Here is a 20,835-nt window from a genome sequence, read left to right as displayed (position 1 = left end):
GAGATAAAATGAAAAGTTAACCAAGGCAATGTAATATTTAGATCTTGTGCTGAAAACTAGATGCCACCTTACCAGTTCAATAAATAAATCCAACACATTTATTGTGACAGTTGCACCTCCACAAAGCTATAAAATAGGTTTTCATAATATTAGATTTTTAAATTTTTGTTTTTCAATTTTAAATGATCAGTTTCATTACCAAAGGCTCCTCAAGTTTAAAAACATAGCATTAATCAAACTAGGTGGTCAGGTGCTTAAAAAATGTAATCAGCTTATAGGATGATGATCTGCCTGAGACAACAACAAGGAATAAGGTCAGGAGATCGTCAAGAAAGTCAAGTCAAGAGAGTTTATTGTCATGTGTCCCAGATAGGACAATGAAACTCTTGCTTGCTGCAGCACAACAGAGCATTGTAAACAAAAATACAGAACAGTTGAGTTCAATATACATATAAATAAGCAGATAAAGTGCAATAGGCTGTTATAGTTCAGAGTCTGTTTGTTGGCGAGTTTAATAGTCTGATGGATGTGGGGAAGTAGCTGTTCCTGAACCTGGATGTAACAGATTTCAGGCTCCTGTACCTTCTGCTCGATGGTAGCGGAGAGATGACTTTTTGAGGCAGCGACTGCGATAGATCCCTTCGATGGAGGGGAGGTCAGAGACGATGATGGACTGGGCAGTGGTTACAACTTTCTGCATCCTTTTCCGCTCCTGGACCCTCAAGTTGCCGTACCAGGCCACGATGCAACCAGTCAGCATGCTCTCTACTGTGCACCTGTAGAAGTTCGAGAGAGTCCTCTTTGACATACCGACTCTCCGTAGTCTTCTCAGGAAGTAGAGGCGCTGATGTGCTTTCTTTATGATTGCATCAGTGTACTGGGACCAGGAAAGATCTTTGGAAATGTGCACACCCAGGAATTTGAAGTTCTTAAACGGGATTGTGGGTCCCTATCCTACCCCTTCCAAAGTCCACAATCAGTTCCTTGGTTTTGCTGGTGTTGAGAGCCAGTTTATTGTGTTGGCACCATTTGGTCAATCAGTCGATCTCACTTCTATACTCTGACTCGTCCCCATCAGTGATTTGTCCCACAACACTGGTGTCATCGGCGAACTTGATGATGGAGTTCGCACTATGTCCGGCTACGCAGTCATGAGTACAGAGTGAGTAAAGCAGAGGACTGAGCATGCAGCCTTGAGGTGCTCCCGTGCTGATTGTTATCGAGGATGACACATTTCCACCAATACGGACAGACTGTAGTCTGTGGAAGTCGAGGATCCAATTGCAGAGGGATGCGCAGAGACCCAGATCTGAGAGCTAGGTAAACAGCTTGGAGGGGATGATTGTATTAAATGCTTTTGACAATAACTTGGACAACATTTGGAATCTTCTATCATAGAAACTCAATTTGATAAATTTTATTAGTATAGATTATTTTAATAATTTATTTAATTTTTAACATGTTGATTTTATACTTTTTTAGTTATATGTCTATTCAATTAAAAGTTGATTGGTCACAACATCAAAACAGAAAGGGGGGGTGGGTAAATTAACGGAGAAAAATTGTTGATAAATGTAGCTCAATATTTAATTGAGGTACGTACTGACACTTTTATGTCGACAGAAAACAGCACTGGACAAATCTTGTCATGTGAGTTACTGGATTTTGAAATAATTGTAGTTAATTTCTTGATAGTTTTAAGCTTTTAATATAATGTGTATAACAGATAATCTAAAGTATATTTAGGATGTTTATGTAGAGTTATTCTTGGAACGTTTCTGTGGTTAGATTACAAATGCTCATTGTTTATCTACAAATATTTTTGAATGAGATTAGGAAAACACAAATACAGCATGGAAACAGGCCCTTCGGCCCACCGAGGCCACGCCAACTGGCGATCATCGCATACACCAGCACTATCGTTCACACTGGGGACGATTTACAATTTTATTAACCAATCATCCTACACACTAGGGACAATTTACAGAAGCCAATTAACCTACAAACCTACAAACCTATATGTCTTTGTAATGTGGGAGGAAATCAAGTACCCAGTGAAAACTCAAGCAGTCACAGGGGGAATGTACAAACTCCATACAGACATAGTCTGACCCATAGCCAGACCCATAGTCAGGCTCAAACTTGGGTTTTTGTAAGGCAGTGATTGCCCGGCGCAGGGAGCTGAGTTCCCCCCAATGCGGGATCTTGATCACCCCAACGCGAAGGGCCCGACCGTCGGCTTCGGGAACCAAGATCGTCCCGCTAGAAGTCCCCGACCGCAGGAGGACAAAGAAGGGATGAGATTGAACTTTTTTGCCTCCATCACAGTGAGGAATGTGGAGGAGTCACTGTGGTGGATTTTTATGTTAAAATGTATTTTGTGTGTTTTGTTGCTTTTTATTGGTATGACTGTATGGCAAATCACATTCCTCGTATGTTGCAAAACACACTTGGCTAATAAAGTATTATTATGATTAATAAGATTATGATTATGGTCTGATCAGATTGGATGGCTTTCAAAACAATGCTTTTCAATGTACCTTGGTACACATGACAATAATTAATTTAAGCCTAATCCTAACGTCACCATACAAAACCAGATCATTGCACAAATGGATTGTCGGGAAACATTCACACCAGGTTCTGAGATTGAAACAAGGAAAGTCAAGGGTACCTTTCATGAAAGCAGTCAAACACAACAAGAAAATGTTTCTATCATAGAACACAGAATAACATATCGCAAGAACGGGCCCTTCAGCCCACAATGTCTGTGTGACCATCTCCTCTTCAGAGTAGAGAAATTATGTTGAGAATACCGTGTACCTTGTACCTTGTGGTCGCCTTGCAGCCCAGAGACACAGGTTCGATTCGTATAAAGAGTAGAAACCAAGAACTGCAGACGCTGGTTCACACTAAAGATAGTCACAAAGTGCTGAAGTAACAGCGGATCAGGCAGCATCTCTGGAGAAAAATGGATGGATGACTTTTCGTGTCGGGGCCCGTGTCTATCTATCTTTGCCGTTGTATTTTAGATTTAGCGACTGTTGCGTTTTGCTTTTTAATTTGCCATTTAATTTGCCATTTAACCCAGATATCCACTCAGACCGAAGGTATGACATATTTTACTGACATTGATTCTGAGAGGTTTTTTCTGCACAGTAAATTATCCCGGCGCAGTAATCCCACAACGGGCAATCGTTTGACTGAACTCGTTCGCCGTTTATGGGGAAGTTTTCATTTCAATCTAAGACCAAACTTCGTTGAAAGCTGATCCCTGGCGATAATGATCAGTCCTAATGAACCCGAGAACGCGTCAAAACCGAACGAAATAAATGAACCTTATGAAATCAGAAATGGATACGTGAAAAGGAAAATGGAACTTAGATCCTTTCTATGACAGAAAAAATGACACAGTGCTGGGGTAACTCAGCGGATCAGGCAGCATCTCTAAAGAACATGGATAGGGAAAAAACATACACACCATATGTAACATCTTCTTCTTGCGTATGGCGTGCACAGCCTAAAGTTGTAGGACAACTTGTTCTATTTGATCTTATTTGATTGCACGCCGGGTTCATTGCATTTGTCGAAACAGGGCGGACCACGTGAAGGTTGCAATCTCCCACCACCATATATAACATGTTCTCCAGAGATGCTGCCCGACCCGCTGAGTTATTCCAGCACTTTGTCTCTTTTTGTTGTTGTTGTTGTTCGTGCGAATGGCTTGATTGTATTCATGTGCAGTGTGATCGGATTTCATTGGATTCGAGAACCAGAGGATATACGTTTAAGGTGAGGGAGGAAAGAACCTGGGGGTAACTTTTTTTACACAAAGTTGGGTAGGTGGGTGTATGGAACGAGCTGCCGGACGTGGTAGTTGAGACGGGTACTATCGTAACATTTAGGAGACATTTGGACAGGCACGTGGATATGACAGGTTTAGAGGGATATGGGCCAAGCGCGGGGCAGGAGGAACTTGTGTAGATGAGGCATCTTGGTTAACGTGGGCAAATTGGGTCGAAGGGCATGTTTCCACGCTGTATGACTCAAAATAAAGTTTTTCACTGTCTCCGTACATAATATTCAATGCAATGCCAATTTTCTAAAAAATGGACCATCCACCTAGGTGTGAGGTTCTCTGCTTTCCTTGTGTGAGTTACTGAATAACCCGCGCACTGCAATGACCCGCTGCACTCGGAACTAACGCCATTGATTAAGATAGATACAAAAAGCTGGAGTAACTCAGCGGGGCAGGCAGCATCACTGGAGAGAAGGAATGGGTGACGTTTCGGATCGAGGCCCTTCTTCCGACTAGGGGAACGGAAAACGAGAGATATAGACGATGATGTAGTGAGATAAAGAACAATGAATGAAAGATATGCAAACAAGTAACGATGATATCTTCGGTTTAAACCAGCATCTGCATTTCCTTCTTACGCGGTGATAAGGGAAACAGGCATTGACTGAAGAAGGGTCTGGACCCGAAACGTCACCCATTCCTTCTCTCCAGAGATGCTGCCTGTCCCGCTGGATTACTCCAGCTTTTCTGTCTGTCTTCGGTTTAAACCAGCATTTGCAGTTCCTTCCTATACGTTCTTAGCTGTATGTTGGGTGAAAGCGGAAAGATGGTGCGACTTGGGTGGGGGAGGGATGGAGAGAGAGAGGGGATGCCGGGGTTACTTGAAGTTGGAGAAATCAATATCCACACCGCTGGGCTGTGAGCTGTCACTGACCTAACACGCTATTTATTTAAACAGAGTGCGAAAGTTTATTTTGATAGAGAGGCAGGCAGGCGCGCAGCATCACTAACTACAATACTCGTCGCTATTGTTTAAGTCACAATAATAACAGCTCACTCCCCATTCCCCGTGTGTCCACACCCGCTTGATTTCGCAGCTGGAAATAGTTTACCAGAATAACGAGGGATCAAGGACCCAAATACAAGACACTCCCACGCCGATTTACAGAGATTCAACTGTTCAAACTGTTTGTAGAATGGGATATGCTCAGACGAAATGTGTTTTTCTTGTTTCACCTTTCCACCTGCGATCGCTTGAACTTCGGAAAAATCTCTCAGTACAAAAACCCCCCAAACAAGAAAATAATTATCTTGTCACTCGAGTGAGTTAAATGCTCATTTCCCCCCTCCCCCTTCTCGCTTACCAAACCTCGAAGGCGAACAACAACAAAACCAACAACAACAACAACAACAATAACAACAACAACAACAACAACAACAACAACAACAACAACAACAACAACAACAACAACAATAATAATAATAATAACAATAACAATAATAATAATACAATTTAAAAATATATAATAATAAGAAGAAGAATTTTAATGTTAAACAGAGACGTGTTTCGTGACGGTGCCTCACGTGAAGGTAAAAAAATTATTAAAAATAATATTACAAAACGATTTCTAAAATAAAAAAATAAAAATGTATTAAATAAATAAGGCGGTCAGGCCCTTGAACGACTCAATCATCTTACAAGAATCTGTAGGCGATAATAGCAAGGAAAGAGATATGTGCAGGCACCTTTTGATCCACAAAAAAAACACCGGGCATTCGTCGTAATTAACTACAAGAAGGTAACATGGTTTTCAAATGATTCGACCTGTTCAGTTTTATGCCTGCACATATGTCCAAACACTGGCACACTTTAGAGAAACATATTAAATCGCGAATGGAGCCGTGCGTGTAGAAGTGACCGGAATTTATGTGGAGTTGGTCACTCGTTGAACGACCAATTGCGCCATGCGTTTTAATTTGACATACATGCAATATCGAATCTGATATCTAACTTAATATTTCCCCGGCCATTCATTTTGCAGAATTTTGAATCCGCGGATCAGATGGGAGACACACCGCGATCTGCCATCTGGTTTCATTATTGTGAGAGAGTTATATCTCGACCAGCGCATCCTTTTTCCTTTAGTTTAGAGAAACAGCGCGATCCCCGCGCACTACCCTGCACACCAGGGACAAGTTTTACAATTTTACAAAGCTATTTGTCCTACAAACCTGTACGACTTTGGAGCGTGGGTGGAAACCGGAGCAGGTCACGGGGAGAATGAGCTAACTCCGTACAGACAGCACCCGTAGTCAGGATCGAACCCTGGTCCTTGGCGATGTAAGGCAACAATGCGCCACCGTGCCGCACTACCGTCGATTAAACACACTTGAAACTAAGGCAAGCGGTGAAATTGCGGGAGAAACATAAACTACCACTTAATTGTGCTCACAGTTTACGGAAAGGTTTAAAATATATATATATTGTCAAAATAAAATCCCGTGGAAAATAGCCTGAAACCATACGTAAAAAAAATATTTATTAAGGACAACTGTATCATCAGTGAATTATTGACGGCGTGGTTGTATTCATGTATGGTCGTTTCTTTGACTGGATAGTAGGCAAACAAAAGCTTTTCACTGCACTAATATGCAGAGCGTCTTGTCCCCAGAATGGTGGAATCAAGAACCAGAGGGCAGAGGTTTAAGTTGAGAAGGGAAAGATGTGAGAGGGACATGAGAGGCAACATTTACATACAGAGGATGTGGAACGAGCAGCCAGGTGAGGCAGTTGAGGGTTGTACTATAACAACATTTAGGACATTTGGATAGGTACATGGATATGAAACGTTTAGGGGGGTATGGGCCAAACGCGGGCAGGTGGGACTAGTGTAGATAGGGCATATTGGTCGGCATGGGCAAGTTGAACCGAAGGCCCAGTTTCCGTGCTGTACGACTCTATGACACCATTGAAGTTAAAGAACCTTCGGCTCCGAGCGCCCACTGTACTTGAGTTCTAGTTTGCTGGCGTGTAGCCTGGTTGAGAGGTAAATTCTGTGCATCCGTTTGTAGGAGAGCTATGTTTCAGCACCGTGGTCAGCGCCGCTAATGGAACGCCACAAAGCAACAGGGGAGCGCATCGTGGAATACTGACGGTAAGAGAGGGTCAATGTACCGGCGAGAGCCAGCAAATGTCCCAAGATATTCTGTGGTTGAAATAAAAGAGAATGGCCAACCACGAAACAGTAAAATCCCAATCTGTTACGAATTTCAAAATCTTTCGTAATTCTAAATGCAAAGGAAAACAAACGCCTTAAGATGCAGAGACAAAGAACTGCAGATGCTGGTTTATTCCAAAGGAAGACACAAAGTGCTGGAGTAACTCAGTGGGTCAGGCAGCATCTCTGGAGAAAAAAGATTGGCGACATTTCGGTTCGAAATCCTTCTTCAAACTTACCATGGACGTTTTGTCCCTATACACCTCCATCCGTCCGAAAAGTCACTAATTCGTGTTCTCCAGAGATGCTGCCAGACCCGCTGAGTTACTCCAGCACCCTGTGGCTGTCATAAGATGCAGAATCCGATTATTTTTTAAAGGAAGATTTATTGTAGCAACTTCCAACCCTAATGTAAAGGGGACACAAGGAACGATAAACGCTGGGAGCTTGAGCTGAACACAAAGTATTGGAGGAACATTGGTTCAGGTAGCATCTGTGGAGGGAATGGACAGGCGATGTTTGTGATCGGGATACCTCTTCAGACTTAATACAAAAAAAGTATTCGTTCGTCAAGATATCAGTGCATTTATGGACTCATCGGCGCAGGTTTACTTCGGAGGGTGAAATGGGTGGTATCATGGCCCGCGGGGGAGATGCGGGACTTGAGCAGTTCCAATTTGGGTGTGTTAATCCCCCTCGTTGATTCATGTATTTTCATCTGACGCCTTCCCTCCCCCCCCCCCCCAATAGAAAACACCCCTTCCCACGCACACACCACACACACATACCACACACACACACACCACACAGCCACACACCACACAGAAAGACACATACACACCACACCACACACACACACACTCACACACACACACCATACAGAAAGACACACCCCCCCCCACACACACACACCACCACCACATAGACACACACACACACCCCCCCCCCCCCACACACACACACACACACACACCCCCCCCCCCCACACACTCACACACCATACAGCCACACGCCACACAGAAAGACACATACACCACACACACACACACATACACACACACACACACACACACACACACACACACACACACACACACACACACACACACACACACACACACACACACACACACACACACACACAAGCACACAGAAACGCATACACATACAAAAACACCCATACACACAAACATGAACACAAACACGTACAAAATATACACACACAAACTTACTCACACACACAAATATACAAACTCACACACACAAATACACACATGCACACAAACTCGTACGTGCCCAAATATACTCATACCTTCCAATCTCAACATCATCTCATTAGTCACAATGACGCAATCAGGACGGGCATTTGAATCTGCCCACACACTAAACTAAGAAGAATGGATTGCTATGAATAACTCACCCCTGTCCCCAATAAATAGAGGCGACCCTTTGCACCCAAGCGCAGATTGATCAGGGGTCTCCTGCGATCCTCTGTGTGCACTGCTCCAACCCTGCCCGGAAGCTCTGCAAATCATCTCAATGAAGACCGAGGTTGGCTCCCGGAGTCCCCCGGACAGTCTGGCCGAGGATGGTGTAGGCAGCAGCAGCAGAAACTCCGCTCCCTCGCCCGCAGACCGGCCCGACCCGCCGATCCTCGAGGAACCGCCCAAGGTTCTTGCGACTTTCATTTTTACGCTGCCGGACGCCAGGAACGCCGGACTCTCCCTCGCCCTCAAACTCTTCGAGGTGAGAGCCATCCGTGGCGGCTTAAAATTAGTTTATTTTCATGGAGAATGCGTTGCTTTAAACGAATCAATACCGAACCATGGTGGGTATAGATAGAGTGAATGCGCAGAGTAGGGGAAGGGGGATCAAGAACTAGAGGTTTAAAGTAAGAGGGAAAATGTTAAATAGGAACCCGATGGGCAACAGATGGTGGCGTGTGTATAGCCAACGAACTGCCTCAGGAGGTGGTTGAGGCAGGTACGATCATAGCATTTAAAAAACCACTTGAACCGGTACAAAGTGCTGGAGTAACTCAGCGGGTCAGGCAGCATCTCTGGAGAAAAGGATAAGCGACGTTTCGGGTCGGGCGCCTCCTTCAGACTTACCATAGACGTTCAGCCTCTCGACACCTACATCAGTCTGAAGATGAGGTCCCGACCCGAAAAGCCACGTGTCCACGTACTTCAGATGTGCCGCTTGACCCGCTGAGTTACTCCAGCCCCTTGTGTCCGTCTTAAGACGAAGAATTCGATTATTTTTTTAAAGGAAGGTTTATTGTAGCAACTTCCAAAGCTGATATAAAGGAGACACGAGAAACTGCGGACCCTGGAATCTGAAGCAAAACACAAAGTGCTGGGGGTAGTAAAGCTTTGGAGGGTTATGGGTCGAAGGCAGGCACATGGGATTAGCTTGGTCAGCATGGATGAGTTGGACCGGAGGGACTATTTCTGACGCTGTATGACTGACCCCCTGAGCCTGGCCAGAGTTAGAGAAGGGAGTCACACCTTCGTGAGTGTGCATCCAGGGTGCTGGGAGTTCACACCTGAAGCCAACAGTTTTGTAGGAGAATGGATTGGCCCTCAGAAAGCTGAAGAGAAAAATCGGGTGCAACCCTAGGAAGCTGAGAAATGACCTTTGTGAAGTATACAAAACCATGAGAGAAATGGATCGTTGGCAATATATGTCCCAGGGAAGGGGATTCTAAAACTCTTCCAGTTCCCCACTTACTGTTGCCCTCCCCCATTTACTGTTGTTGCCCCCCCCCCCTCGTGAAACAGAATAAGGGTCTCGACCCGAAACATGACCCATTCCTTCTCTGCAAAGATGTTGCCTGTCCCGATTTCAACCAGCATCTGCAGTATTTTTCCCTACACACAAGGTTTAAAGGGATGTGGGCCAAACACAGGCAGGTGAGGCATCTTGATCTGCATGGGCAAGTTGGGCCGAAGTGCTTGTTTCCATGCTGTATGAGTCTATGCCCTTCAATTCTGGTTGGGCAGAAGAACTGATGGACCACTGGTTGGTTTGCAGGGGGTTGGAGCTCGGGTCTCCCACCTGGAAAGCAGAGCAGCGAGGGAGAGCAGGACCAGCTCTGAAGATCTGGACATCTTCATCAGGTGTGAGCTGCCCAGTGCCGTTGTCAGCCCTCTGCTCAACTCGCTGAAAAGAGTGACCAAAAATGTCAGCGCAGTCAGAGAGAAGGAAGGTGAGGAACTCTATCGCAGCTTTTTGTTTGAGGGGGTGTGACAGGTCTCATGGATTCAGATCCATGATGATGAAAGAAGGCCCAGTAAATGACCTTGTTCCTGTATGATCTGAGGCAAAATTATTTTTCTAAACGCCTAATACTTTTCCTAATCTAGCCTGTTCGCTTGACATTGGGAGTGTTAACAAATTTAGATAAGTAAACACTGTGGTATGTATATTGATTTCTCTAACTTCAAGTAACCCTTGCTTTTCCTCTCTCTCCGATCTACCTCCACCCTAGTTTTCCGACTGTTCACTGTTCTCCTAATTAATTTTATTGATTGTATGCCTCGTTGTCACCTTCCCCTCAGCTAACAATGAACCATTCTACATTTCCTTCATCATCGGCTGCTTTGACCGGTCATTTTCATACCTGACCCCCTCCATATCTCGTCTCGTCCCCCTGACTCTGTCTGACACGAAACGTCACCCATTCCTTCTCTCCAGAGATGCTGCCTGTCCCGCTGAGTTACTCCAGCATTTTGTGTCTATCTTTTCATAAAAAGACGTGTTCAGCTTGTTAAAGACCACTCCATTTACTTCCAGTCCCTTGGTTTCCAAGAAGCAGACGAGATCTTGACATGTGTCAACAGCTGATGACCAAGTTCGAACCCAACTTGGATCAGGATCACCCAGTGAGTATGAACACCTACCTTGAATCTCTGCATATTGGTGGAAAAGTAGCATCAGATCGTAACGTTCAAACCAGTGGGTAATTAAGGATTGTTTTTGCTTTCAAGGGACACAATGATCCGGAGTACAGGGAACGGAGATTGCAGATCGCAGGTCTAGCAGTGGGATACAAACAGTGAGCATACCGTGCCCATTATTCATCTTTTTCAATGGTTCACAGAATAAAATAATCATAGCCCTTATAATGTTGTCAGTATAGTTTAGACACAAAAACGCTGGAGTAATTCTCTCTGAAGAAAAGGAATAGGTGACATTTCAGGTCAGAACCTTTCATCGGATTCCGAAGACTTTGCCTTCCATCACAGTGGGTCCACTGTGATGGATGTTTGTGTGAACTAAATTGTGTGTATGTCTAAGAATTGTCTTTGTTTGTATGGCTGTGGAAACAGAATTTCACTGTTCACAGGCTCAAATGACAATAAATTGTATTGTATTGTATTGTATAAAGTGATGTCTTATGAAGAATTCCAACCCGAAACATCACCTATTCCTTTTCTCCGCAGATGCTCTGACCCGCAGAATTACTCCAGCATTTTGTGTCTATCTTCGGTATAAACTGGCATCTACATAGCCTTCACAAATTAGTTTAGTTTAATTTAGTTCCGTTTATTACTGTCACATCTACTAAGGTACAGTGAAAAGCTTTTTGTTTGCATGCTATCTATCCAGTCAGCGAAAATGATTACAATCAAGCCGTCCACGGTGTACAGATACAGGATAAAGGGAATAACAGTTAGTGCGACAGATCTGAGAGGAGATTAAGAAGAGCAGAGTAAGTTTGAGAAATGCTGCTGTTTAAAATAAAGATTTAAAAGAGTGGAGCGATTGTAACGAGTGATCTTGATCATTGCCGTTTAGTTATTGCCATTTCACATTGCGTTGAGTTTGGAATAGGAATTTGTTATCAATGCAATAGAATGTCTTTGTGAAAATTAATTGTCAACAAATAAGAATTGAGAGATATTTGATGCATTTGTTCCAACAGGGGAGAACCAATCCCAAGGGTGGAATACACAGCAAAGGAGATAGAGATCTGGTAAGGATCTATGTTGAATCTGTACATCTTGTACGTGCATGTGACAAATAAAGTTGACTTGAATCTTGGGAATAGATAGTGTGAATACACAGAGTCATTTACCCAGGGTAGAGGAATCAAGAACCAGAGTACATAGGTTTAAGATGAGAAGGGAGAGATTTAGAAACATAGAAACATAGAAAATAGGTGCATGAGGAGGCCATTCGGCCCTTCGAACCAGCACCGCCATTCATTGCGATCATGGCTGATCGTCCCCAATCAATAACCCGTGCCTGCCTTCTCCCCATATCCCTTGACTCCACTAGCCCCGAGAGCTCTATCTAGCTCTCTCTTAACTCCAGTGATTTGGTCTCCACTGCCCTCTGTGGCAGGGAATTCCTCAAATTCGCAACTCTCTGGGTGAAAACGTTTTTTCCCATCTCAGTCTTCCCTTTATTCTAAGACTGTGGCCCCTGGTTCTGGACTCGCCCAACATTGGGAACATCTTTCCTGCATCTAGCTTGTCCAGTCCTTTTATAATTTTATATGTTTCTATTTAATAAGAACCTGAGGGACACCTTCTTTCATTCAGAAGGTGGGTGTATGGAATGAGCTGCCAGAGGAGGTTTAGGCATATAAAAGATATTTGAACAAGTACATGGATAGGAAAGTTTTAGAAGGATATTGGCCAAATGCAGGCAGGTGAGACTATACATGGGGCATATTGGTTGGCACGGGCAAGTGAACCAAAAGGTCTGTTATCATGCCGCAAGACAAATGAGGTTTTTGTTACAAACAAGAAAGTCACGATGCAGCCCTGTACGTCTTTGATTAGACAGCATTTGGGGTATTACGTATATTTCTTGTTACCCGATTACAGAAATGATGTGGCAGCTCTGGAGAGGGTGCTGGAGGTTTACTAGAATGCTATCTAGATTAGCTATGCGGAAAGATGGGACAAACTTGCATTGTTTTCTCTGGAATGTTGGAGATTGAGGGGAGACCTAGGTGCCAAGTTGAACTAAACCCCACTGCAATCTTATTTTGCCCTTAATATCCTTGTGGTCATGAGAAGTTACCTATAATTGGAGAACACAATGTTGCAAACTACCCCAGCGTAAGTTATTTTATACATAATTTACGCTGGGGACTGCACATTGGCGCAGCTTACAGCGCCAGAGACCCGGGCTTGATCCTGACTACGGGTGCTGACTGTACAGAGTTTGTTCGCTCTGTTCTCCCTGTGACCGCATGGGTTTTCACCGGGTGCTCCGGTTTCCTCCCACATTCCAATGACATGCAGGTTCGTAGGTTAATTAGCTTCTGTAAATTGTCCATGGTGTGTAGGATGTAAGTGTAAAGGTGATCGTTGGTCGGCGTGGACTCTGTGGGCTGAAGGGCCTGTTTCCACACTGTATCACAAAATGAAAGGGTTTCAACCCAAAACGTCACCAATCCATGTTCTCCAGAAATGCTGCCTGACCAACTGAATTACTCCAGCACATGGTGTTCTTTTATGTAAACTAGCATCTGCAGTTCCTTGTTTCTGCCATTATGTGTTGACTATTCTAGGAAGGTGGTCTACACTAAGTTGACCACTTTGTACCCAAGTCATGCCTGCAAACAATTTTTGGATGCCTTCCGGTTGCTGGAGCAGCAGTGTGGTTACCGAGCGGACAACATCCCACAACTTCAGGACGTCTCCGTGTTCTTGCAAGGCAGGTATTGCGTAGCAGGGCGGTTCAGAACCATGGGGACTGTGGCAGGGAATCGGGCAGGTTCATCCAACACCGACGCTCACCGTGACAGTGTGGTCCTTCCTTTCCTAGACAGGACAGGCTTTCAGCTGCGACCTGTGGCCGGACTCCTCTCCGCTCGAGATTTCCTGGCCAGCCTGGCATTCAGTGTCTTTCAGTGCACGCAGTACATCCGCCACCCTACATCCCCAATGCACTCCCCGGAACCGTAAGCATTTTAGTGTGTGTGTGTTGTGAATGTGTGAGTGTGTGTGTGTGTATGTGATAGTGTACGAGTGTGAGTGTGTGTGAGTGTGAATGGACTTGTGCGTGAGTGCGAGAGTGAGTGAGGCGTTAAAGCACCAGCTTTAAGGTGAGAGGGGGCAAAGTTTAAAGGATATGTGCGGTACAAAAAAATTTTACGCAGATGGTTGGGGAGTGCCTGGAACGCACTGCCAGGGTGGGGAGTGCCTGGAACGCACTGCCAGGTGCGGTGGTAGAGGCAGAAACGATCATGTTTTTTACGGGTTTTTTGGATAGGCACAGGGATAGGAAGGGAATGTGGAGATGTGGTACATGTGCAGGTTGATAAGAGTTGGTCTTGAACGAAGGGCCTGTTCGTGTTCATATTAATCAGGTTCGGGGCATTTGTCACCCTTCAGAAGCGAATGGTCAGTCAGGAAGTTCTGACAAGCCTTAATAAAAAGGAACAGTGTGGACACAAATTGATATTTATAATGAAGCTAACACCGTGCTTTCTCCTTCTTTCAAGAGACTGTTGCCATGAGTTACTGGGCCATGTTCCCATGTTGGCAGATGCAGAATTTGCTCAGTTCTCCCAGGTAAAACTTGCTACTCCCTCTGCTCATTTGTGTATGTCTAAATTCCTCTTGAACAGGGTGATTTTAGCTCTGATCCCAACTCTTCTGGCAATGAGTTCCAGATTAATTTAGTTTAGTTTAGAGATACAGCGTGGAAACAGGTCATTTGGCCCACCGAGTCCGTGCCGACTAACGATCCCCGCACACTTACACTATCCTACACACACTAGGGACAGTTTACCAAATTATACCAAAGCAAATTTGCCTACAAACTAGTACGGACGAGGAGCACGGGAGGAAACCGGGATATCCCCGAGGAAACCCACGCAGGTCACGGGGAGAACGTACAAACCCCGTACAGGCAGCACCCATAGTCATGATGGAACCCGGGTGTCTGGCGCTGTGAGGCAGCAACTCTACCGCTGCGCCACCGTGCCGCCCCAAATAGATGTCAGTGGTTTCGGATGTCGCTCACACTCGAGTCATGAACCTATCTCTCGGATCTCCTTTAAAATTCCATCCTATTTTTCTTGTTTCCCTATTGCAGTATCTGCTATTTAGAGATACAGCATGGAAACAGGCCCTTCGACCCACCCAGCACACGCTGACCATTGATGACCCATTCACACTCATTCCATGTTATCTGGCTTTCTCATCCACTCCTTCTATACTAGGGGCAATTTACTGAAGCCAATTAACCTACATTCCCAATTTTGGGAAGTGGGATGAAACCGGGGCACCTGGAGGAGACCCACGCGCTACAGGGAGAACGGGCAAACTCCGCACACAGAAATCACCCGAGGTCAGGATCAAACCCGGGTGTCTGGCGCTGCGAGACAGCAGCTCTACCCGCTGCGCAAGTGTCATGTGGCTTTATGGAAACTCTGTGTTTGATGTTTTTGTTAATCAACACACGTAGTCTCACTTCTCCCCGTGAAGCAAATCAGTCTTCCTATCAATTATCGATGACTCCCCCATTTCACTGACTCTCTAGTCACACAGGTCCCTGGACACTGAATATAAGGTAATGTTATTTCTTTTTCCATAACCTTCAGGAACTTGGCCTTGCATCACTTGGAGCAGCAGATGAAGATATCGAGAAACTGTCCACTGTGAGTAATTAAGACATTCATTAAGGTGAATGCACAGGCTTTTACCCAGAGTAGGGGAAGCAAGAACCAGTCGGCATAGGTTTTAGGTAAGTGGGATAAGATTTAATGGAAACCTAGGGGGCAACATTATCTCAGAATATGCCAGTAGATAGAAACAAGAAACTGCAGATGTTGGACTATACCAACGATAGACACAACGTGTTGGAGTAACTCAGCATCTCTGGAGAACAAATATTAGGTGATGAATCGGGTGGGGACCCTTCCTTCTTCAGACAGAGGAGGTAATTGTAGCAAGTGCAATAATAACATTTAGAATCAGAGTCATACAGCATGGAAACGGGCCCTTCAGCCCAACTTGCTCATGCCAAACCAAGATGCACCATCTACACTAGTCCCATTTGCCCACGTTTGGCCCATATCCCTCTAAGCCTTCAAAGGTACACAAAATTGCTGGGGAAACTCAGTGGGTGCAGCAGCATCTATGGAGCGAAGGAAATAGGCGACGTTTCGGGCCGAAACCCTTCTTCATTGGCCCATATCCCTCTAAGCCTTTCCTATCCATCTACCTGTCCAAATGTCATTTAAACGGATATAGATGGATAGGTACCTTTTATCCGGGTTGGGGAATCTAGATCTAGAGAGCAAAAGATTAGTGAGAGGGGAAAGATGTCAGATGGGCTTGGAGTTGCCAAACCAGGCGGTGAAGCAGTCAGGATGCTCTCCCCACCTGTAGAAGATTTGGCAACACATCGAATCTGCTCAATGTGTTTGTTTCTGCAGCTTTACTGGTTTACAATAGAGTTTGGTCTCTGTAAACAGAATGGAGCTCTGAAGGCCTACGGAGCTGGTCTGCTCTCTTCATATGGGGAGCTAATGGTGAGAAAACGGCTGTACCGAGAGAAGTGTCCCACAGTGTGGCGCTCCCTCAGTAACGCCCCTCCCACAGTGTGGCGCTCCCTCAGTAACGCCCCTCCCACAGTGTGGCACTCCCTCAGTAACGCCCCTCCCACAGCGTGGTGTTCCCTCACAAACGCTCCTACCACAGTGGCGCTCCCTCAGTAACGCCCCTACCACAGTGGCGCTCCCTCAGTAACGCCCCTCCCACAGTGTGGCGCTCCCTCATTACTGCCTACCAAGGTGCGGCGCTCCCTCAGTAACGCCCCTCCCACAGTGTGGCGCTCCCTCATTACTGCCTACCAAGGTGCGGCGCTCCTTCAGTAACGCCCCTCCCACAATGCGGCGCTCCCTCTGCACTGCCCAGACATTAGGACTCACACCGCTTCTCTGTTGTACAGTACGCACTCTCAGGGCAGCCCCAATACAAAGACTTTGACCCCCAGTTGACCGCCCACCTGAACTATCAAGACCAGACCTACCAACCAGCCTACTTTGTGGCAGAGAGCTTCGAAGACGCAAAATCCAAACTCTGGTAAGACCCCAACAAAACCCCGGCTCCCTCACCAACCGCTGGCGATAGAACATAAGACAGTAGACAATAGACAATAGACAATAGGTGCAGGGGTAGGCCATTCGGCCCTTCGAGCCAGCACCGCCATTCAGTGTGATCATGGCTGATCATTCCCAATCAGTACCCCGTTCCTGCCTTCTCCCCATATCCCCTGACTCCGCTATAAGGTGACGTGCATTGCTGTAGCGCCTGGCACATTCCAGGATACCACATGCTGTTTTGCAGCCAATTAGATGGTGGAATCACAGTTAGATCCAGCCAATCAGAATCCAGCCTACCCTGGCTAAAACACTCTGCATTCACCCTGTCTATTCCCCTCGTGAATTTATACACCTCTATAAGATCACCCGTCAGCCTCCTGTACTGCAAGGAATAAAGACTTAGCCTGCCAACCTTTCCCAATAGTTCAGGCCCTTGATTCCTGGCAACAGCCTCGTATATCTTCCCTGCACTCTTTCCACATTAATACAATCTTTCTTATAACTTATAAAATAATACAATACTTTGTCTCACCAACTTCAATTTCTAACTATCTACCCTTGCTTCAATCTCTCCCAATGCTGGATACATCCCCTTAGGATCTCATATGCGTCAATGATATATTAATAGGAAGGTAGACACAAAATGCTGGAGAAACTCAGTGGGTGAGGCAGCATCTATGGAGAGAAGGAATTGGCGATGTTTCAGGTCGAGACCCTTCTTCAGATTGACAGGGGAGGGGGTAGGACAAAGAAAGAAATGTAGGCAGTGGGACTAGTGGGAGAACTGGGAGGGGGGGGGGGGGGGGGGGGGGAGGGGAATGAAGAGAGCGAGCAAGGGGTACCTGAAGTTAGAGAAGTCAATGTTCATACCGCTGGGGTGTAAACTACCCAAGCGAAATGTGAGGTGCCGTTCCTCCAATTTGTGCTGGGCCTCACTCCGACAATGTAGGAGGCCCAGGACAGAAAGGTCAGATTGGGAAACGGTTGAGTGGGAGATGGCCAAATGTGACTCACACCCCGCTCATCCCTTCTTCTCCCCTCCCATCAAGCGGAAGATACAAAAGCTTGAAAGTATGTACCACCAGATTCAGGAACATCTTCCCCGCCGAGATCAGACTACTGAACGGTCCTCTCACAAGCTAGACTATGTCCCACATCTCCCACCCTACTTCATTGCAGACCTTGCACTTTTTAAAACCTGCACTTTCTCTGTACCTGTGATAGTGTAATGCTGTAACACTATATTCTGCACTCTGGTATTTTTCTCTTTGCACTACCAGTTGTACTTGTGTGTAGACTGATTGTACTCATGTATAGTGGATCACATGCAAACAAAGCTTTCCACAGTATCTCCATACACATGATAACAATAAACCAATACCAAGTTGCTTCTCGCTAGTGGTCACACAGATTTTTGGAGAACACCTTTCTCCAAGAGCCTTCGGCCCACCGAGTCCACGCTGACCAGCGGTCAGCCCATACACTAACACTATCCCACACACTAGGGACAATTTACAATTTTACCGAAGCCAGTTAACCTACACACCTGTACATTTTTGGGATGTTGGAGGATACTGGAGCACCTGGAGAAAACCCATGCGGTCACAGGGAGAACGTACAAACTTCGCATAGACAGCACCCGTAGTCAGGATCGAACCCGGGTCTCCGACACTGTGAGGCAGCAACTCTACCGCTGCGCCATTGTGCCGTGCTAAACCTGATAATAATAAACCAATACCTAATGCAACCTTTCATTGTTACGTTGACCTCGCATTTTGTTTTTTGAGCAGGGCGTATGCCTCCAATATCAGGAAGCCATTCTCACTGCGCTATCGTCCACTAACCTGGAGTGTGGAGATACCCGACAGGCCAGACACGGGCAAGGATGCACTGACCCATGGCAGGGAGGACCTCAACAAACTCTACTTCGCTCATGATAAACCTTCTTAAACAAGTTGTTCCCACGGCGGCAATGGGCAGGTTGACATTTGTTGGATTTCGCTCCTGGGAACTTAGTCATGTTCTTAACAAAGCACCCAGAGATATAATGAATAATCCAGGTTCTTTATGATATCATGAATGTGTTCCTGAATGTAGAGTTTAAGCTGCTGAGATTATATCTGAGTAACTGTGACTGGGTCTACAATGTTTAGTGTTAGGTGTATGTCCATGTAGAGAGAGTCATAGAGCCTTACTGCATGGAAACAGGCCCTTTGGACCAATTTACTAGCCAACATGTGCCAGCTACACTCGTCCCACCTAGAGTTTGGCCTATACACCTCTAAACCTGTTATATCCATGGACCTGTCTAAATGTTTCTTAAACGTTATGATAGTACCTGCCTCAACTACCTCCTCCAGCAGCTCGTTCCATACACCCACCAAACAGTGTAAAAAAGTTACCCCTCAGTTTCCTATTTAATAATGCCCCCCCCCCCCCCTCATCTTAAGCCTATGTCCTCTGGTTCTCGAGGGAAAGAGAGCTCGGAGAGGTATTTATTTCCATTCCCTAATTGCCCCTTCTACAGGTGGTAAAGAAACATCACCTTGATGTGCTGCGGTCAGCCCTGGTGAAGGTGCCCCCATTGAGGTGATGGGGAGGGAGATTCCCAGGCTATGGCCCAGTGATGCTAAAATACCTGTGTTGTACGTCCCAGCCGGGAGTTTACCTGAGATTGCTGCCCTTGGCACAGGCTCACATAATGGTTAGAGCAGTGAAGGAGGACATTTGGCCCATTGAGTCTGTATTAGCATTGACTCTGTAGGCTGGTCCCACTCTCCTCTCAGATCTGCAAACGTTTCTCCCTCAGATACTTATCCTGCCTCATAATTCGAACTGCTTCCTCTAGTTCCCAGACCGTGTATTCCAAACCAGACCAGGCGTCCGTGACTTGGAGGTCTTGTGAAGGAACATTGGAGCTGACAATATATAGATTGTAGATGGCACACGCTGTGGCCTCAGTGCGGACTTATGTACACTTGTATGTCTGTGTGTGTGTGCATGCATATTTGTGTGTGTGCATTTTTGTGCATGTGTAAGTGCATGATTGTGTGTATGTGTGTGCACATATGTGTATGTGTGTGCATGTTTGTGTGTGCATATGTTTGTACATGGGTTGGACAGGCTAGATGCAGGAAGATTGTTCCCGATGTTGGGGAAGTGCAGAACAAGGGGTCACAGTTTAAGGATAAGGGGGAAATCGTTTAGGACCGAGATGAGGAAAACATTTTTCACACAGAGAGTGGTGAATCTCTGGAATTCTCTGCCACAGAAGGTAGTTGAGGCCAGTTCATTGGCTATATTTAAGAGGGAGTTAGATGTGGCCCTTGTGGCTAAAGGGATCAGGGGGTATGGAGAGAAGGCAGGTACAGGATACTGAGTTGGATGATCAGCCATGATCATATTGAATGGCGGTGCAGGCTCGAATGGCTGAATGGCCTACTCCTGCACCTATTTTCTATGTTTCTATGTACATTTGTGTGCTTCTGTGTGTGTATCTACAGTATGTATCTCTGTGTGTCTGTGTATGTTTGTTTGTGTGTGTGGCTGAGTGTGAGTGTACACATGCTTATTTGTGTGCATGTATGTGAAGATGCATGTGTCTGTGTGTGCACATGAATGAATGTATGCCTGCGTGTGCCAACATCCGTGTTCGTGTCTATACACATGTGTGTTCATGAATGTAAATATTAATTTGTCATGATAATCTGTGATAATTAGGAAGTTCGTTGATTTAGGCA

General features: G+C 45.6%; 2 protein-coding genes across 3 annotated transcripts in view; both read left to right on the top strand.

Annotated features, from left to right (window-relative positions):
• The window catches only part of pah (phenylalanine hydroxylase), a 53,886-nt gene extending 36,687 nt beyond the window's left edge, over window positions 1-17,199 (top strand). Inside the window, exon 14 of one of the 2 annotated variants that reach the window (XR_004414853.1) lies at window positions 17,153-17,199. The gene's annotated coding sequence lies outside the window, so the exon portion shown is untranslated. Of the gene's footprint in view, window positions 1-12,177; window positions 12,231-17,152 lie in introns of those variants that run through there. The other variant, XR_004414852.1, reaches the window with a different exon arrangement.
• On the top strand, window positions 6,563-19,333 carry LOC116984265 (tyrosine 3-monooxygenase-like). Its single transcript, XM_033038382.1, has 13 exons — window positions 6,563-6,581; window positions 8,540-8,763; window positions 10,054-10,228; window positions 10,816-10,904; window positions 11,010-11,077; window positions 11,948-11,998; window positions 13,550-13,699; window positions 13,811-13,942; window positions 14,486-14,555; window positions 15,590-15,646; window positions 16,427-16,522; window positions 16,942-17,075; window positions 18,886-19,333. Exons 1-13 carry the CDS (start codon window positions 6,563-6,565, stop codon window positions 19,043-19,045), a joined length of 1,425 nt encoding a protein of 474 aa, XP_032894273.1. The 3' UTR covers window positions 19,046-19,333.
• Window positions 19,334-20,835: the final 1,502 nt, after the last annotated feature.

This window comes from Amblyraja radiata, chromosome 19 (assembly GCF_010909765.2).
Source record: "Amblyraja radiata isolate CabotCenter1 chromosome 19, sAmbRad1.1.pri, whole genome shotgun sequence".
NCBI lineage: Eukaryota > Metazoa > Chordata > Chondrichthyes > Rajiformes > Rajidae > Amblyraja > Amblyraja radiata.
Note: the sequence above shows the minus strand (reverse complement) of the source record. Positions and strands in the feature narration are given on the sequence as shown.

Coding starts and splice junctions, on each gene's coding strand:
- LOC116984265 (XM_033038382.1), top strand. Junction 8,764..10,053: donor TCGCCCTCAAACTCTTCGAG/GTGAGAGCCATC, acceptor GTTGGTTTGCAG/GGGGTTGGAGCTCGGGTCTC. Junction 14,556..15,589: donor AATTTGCTCAGTTCTCCCAG/GTAAAACTTGCT, acceptor CATAACCTTCAG/GAACTTGGCCTTGCATCACT.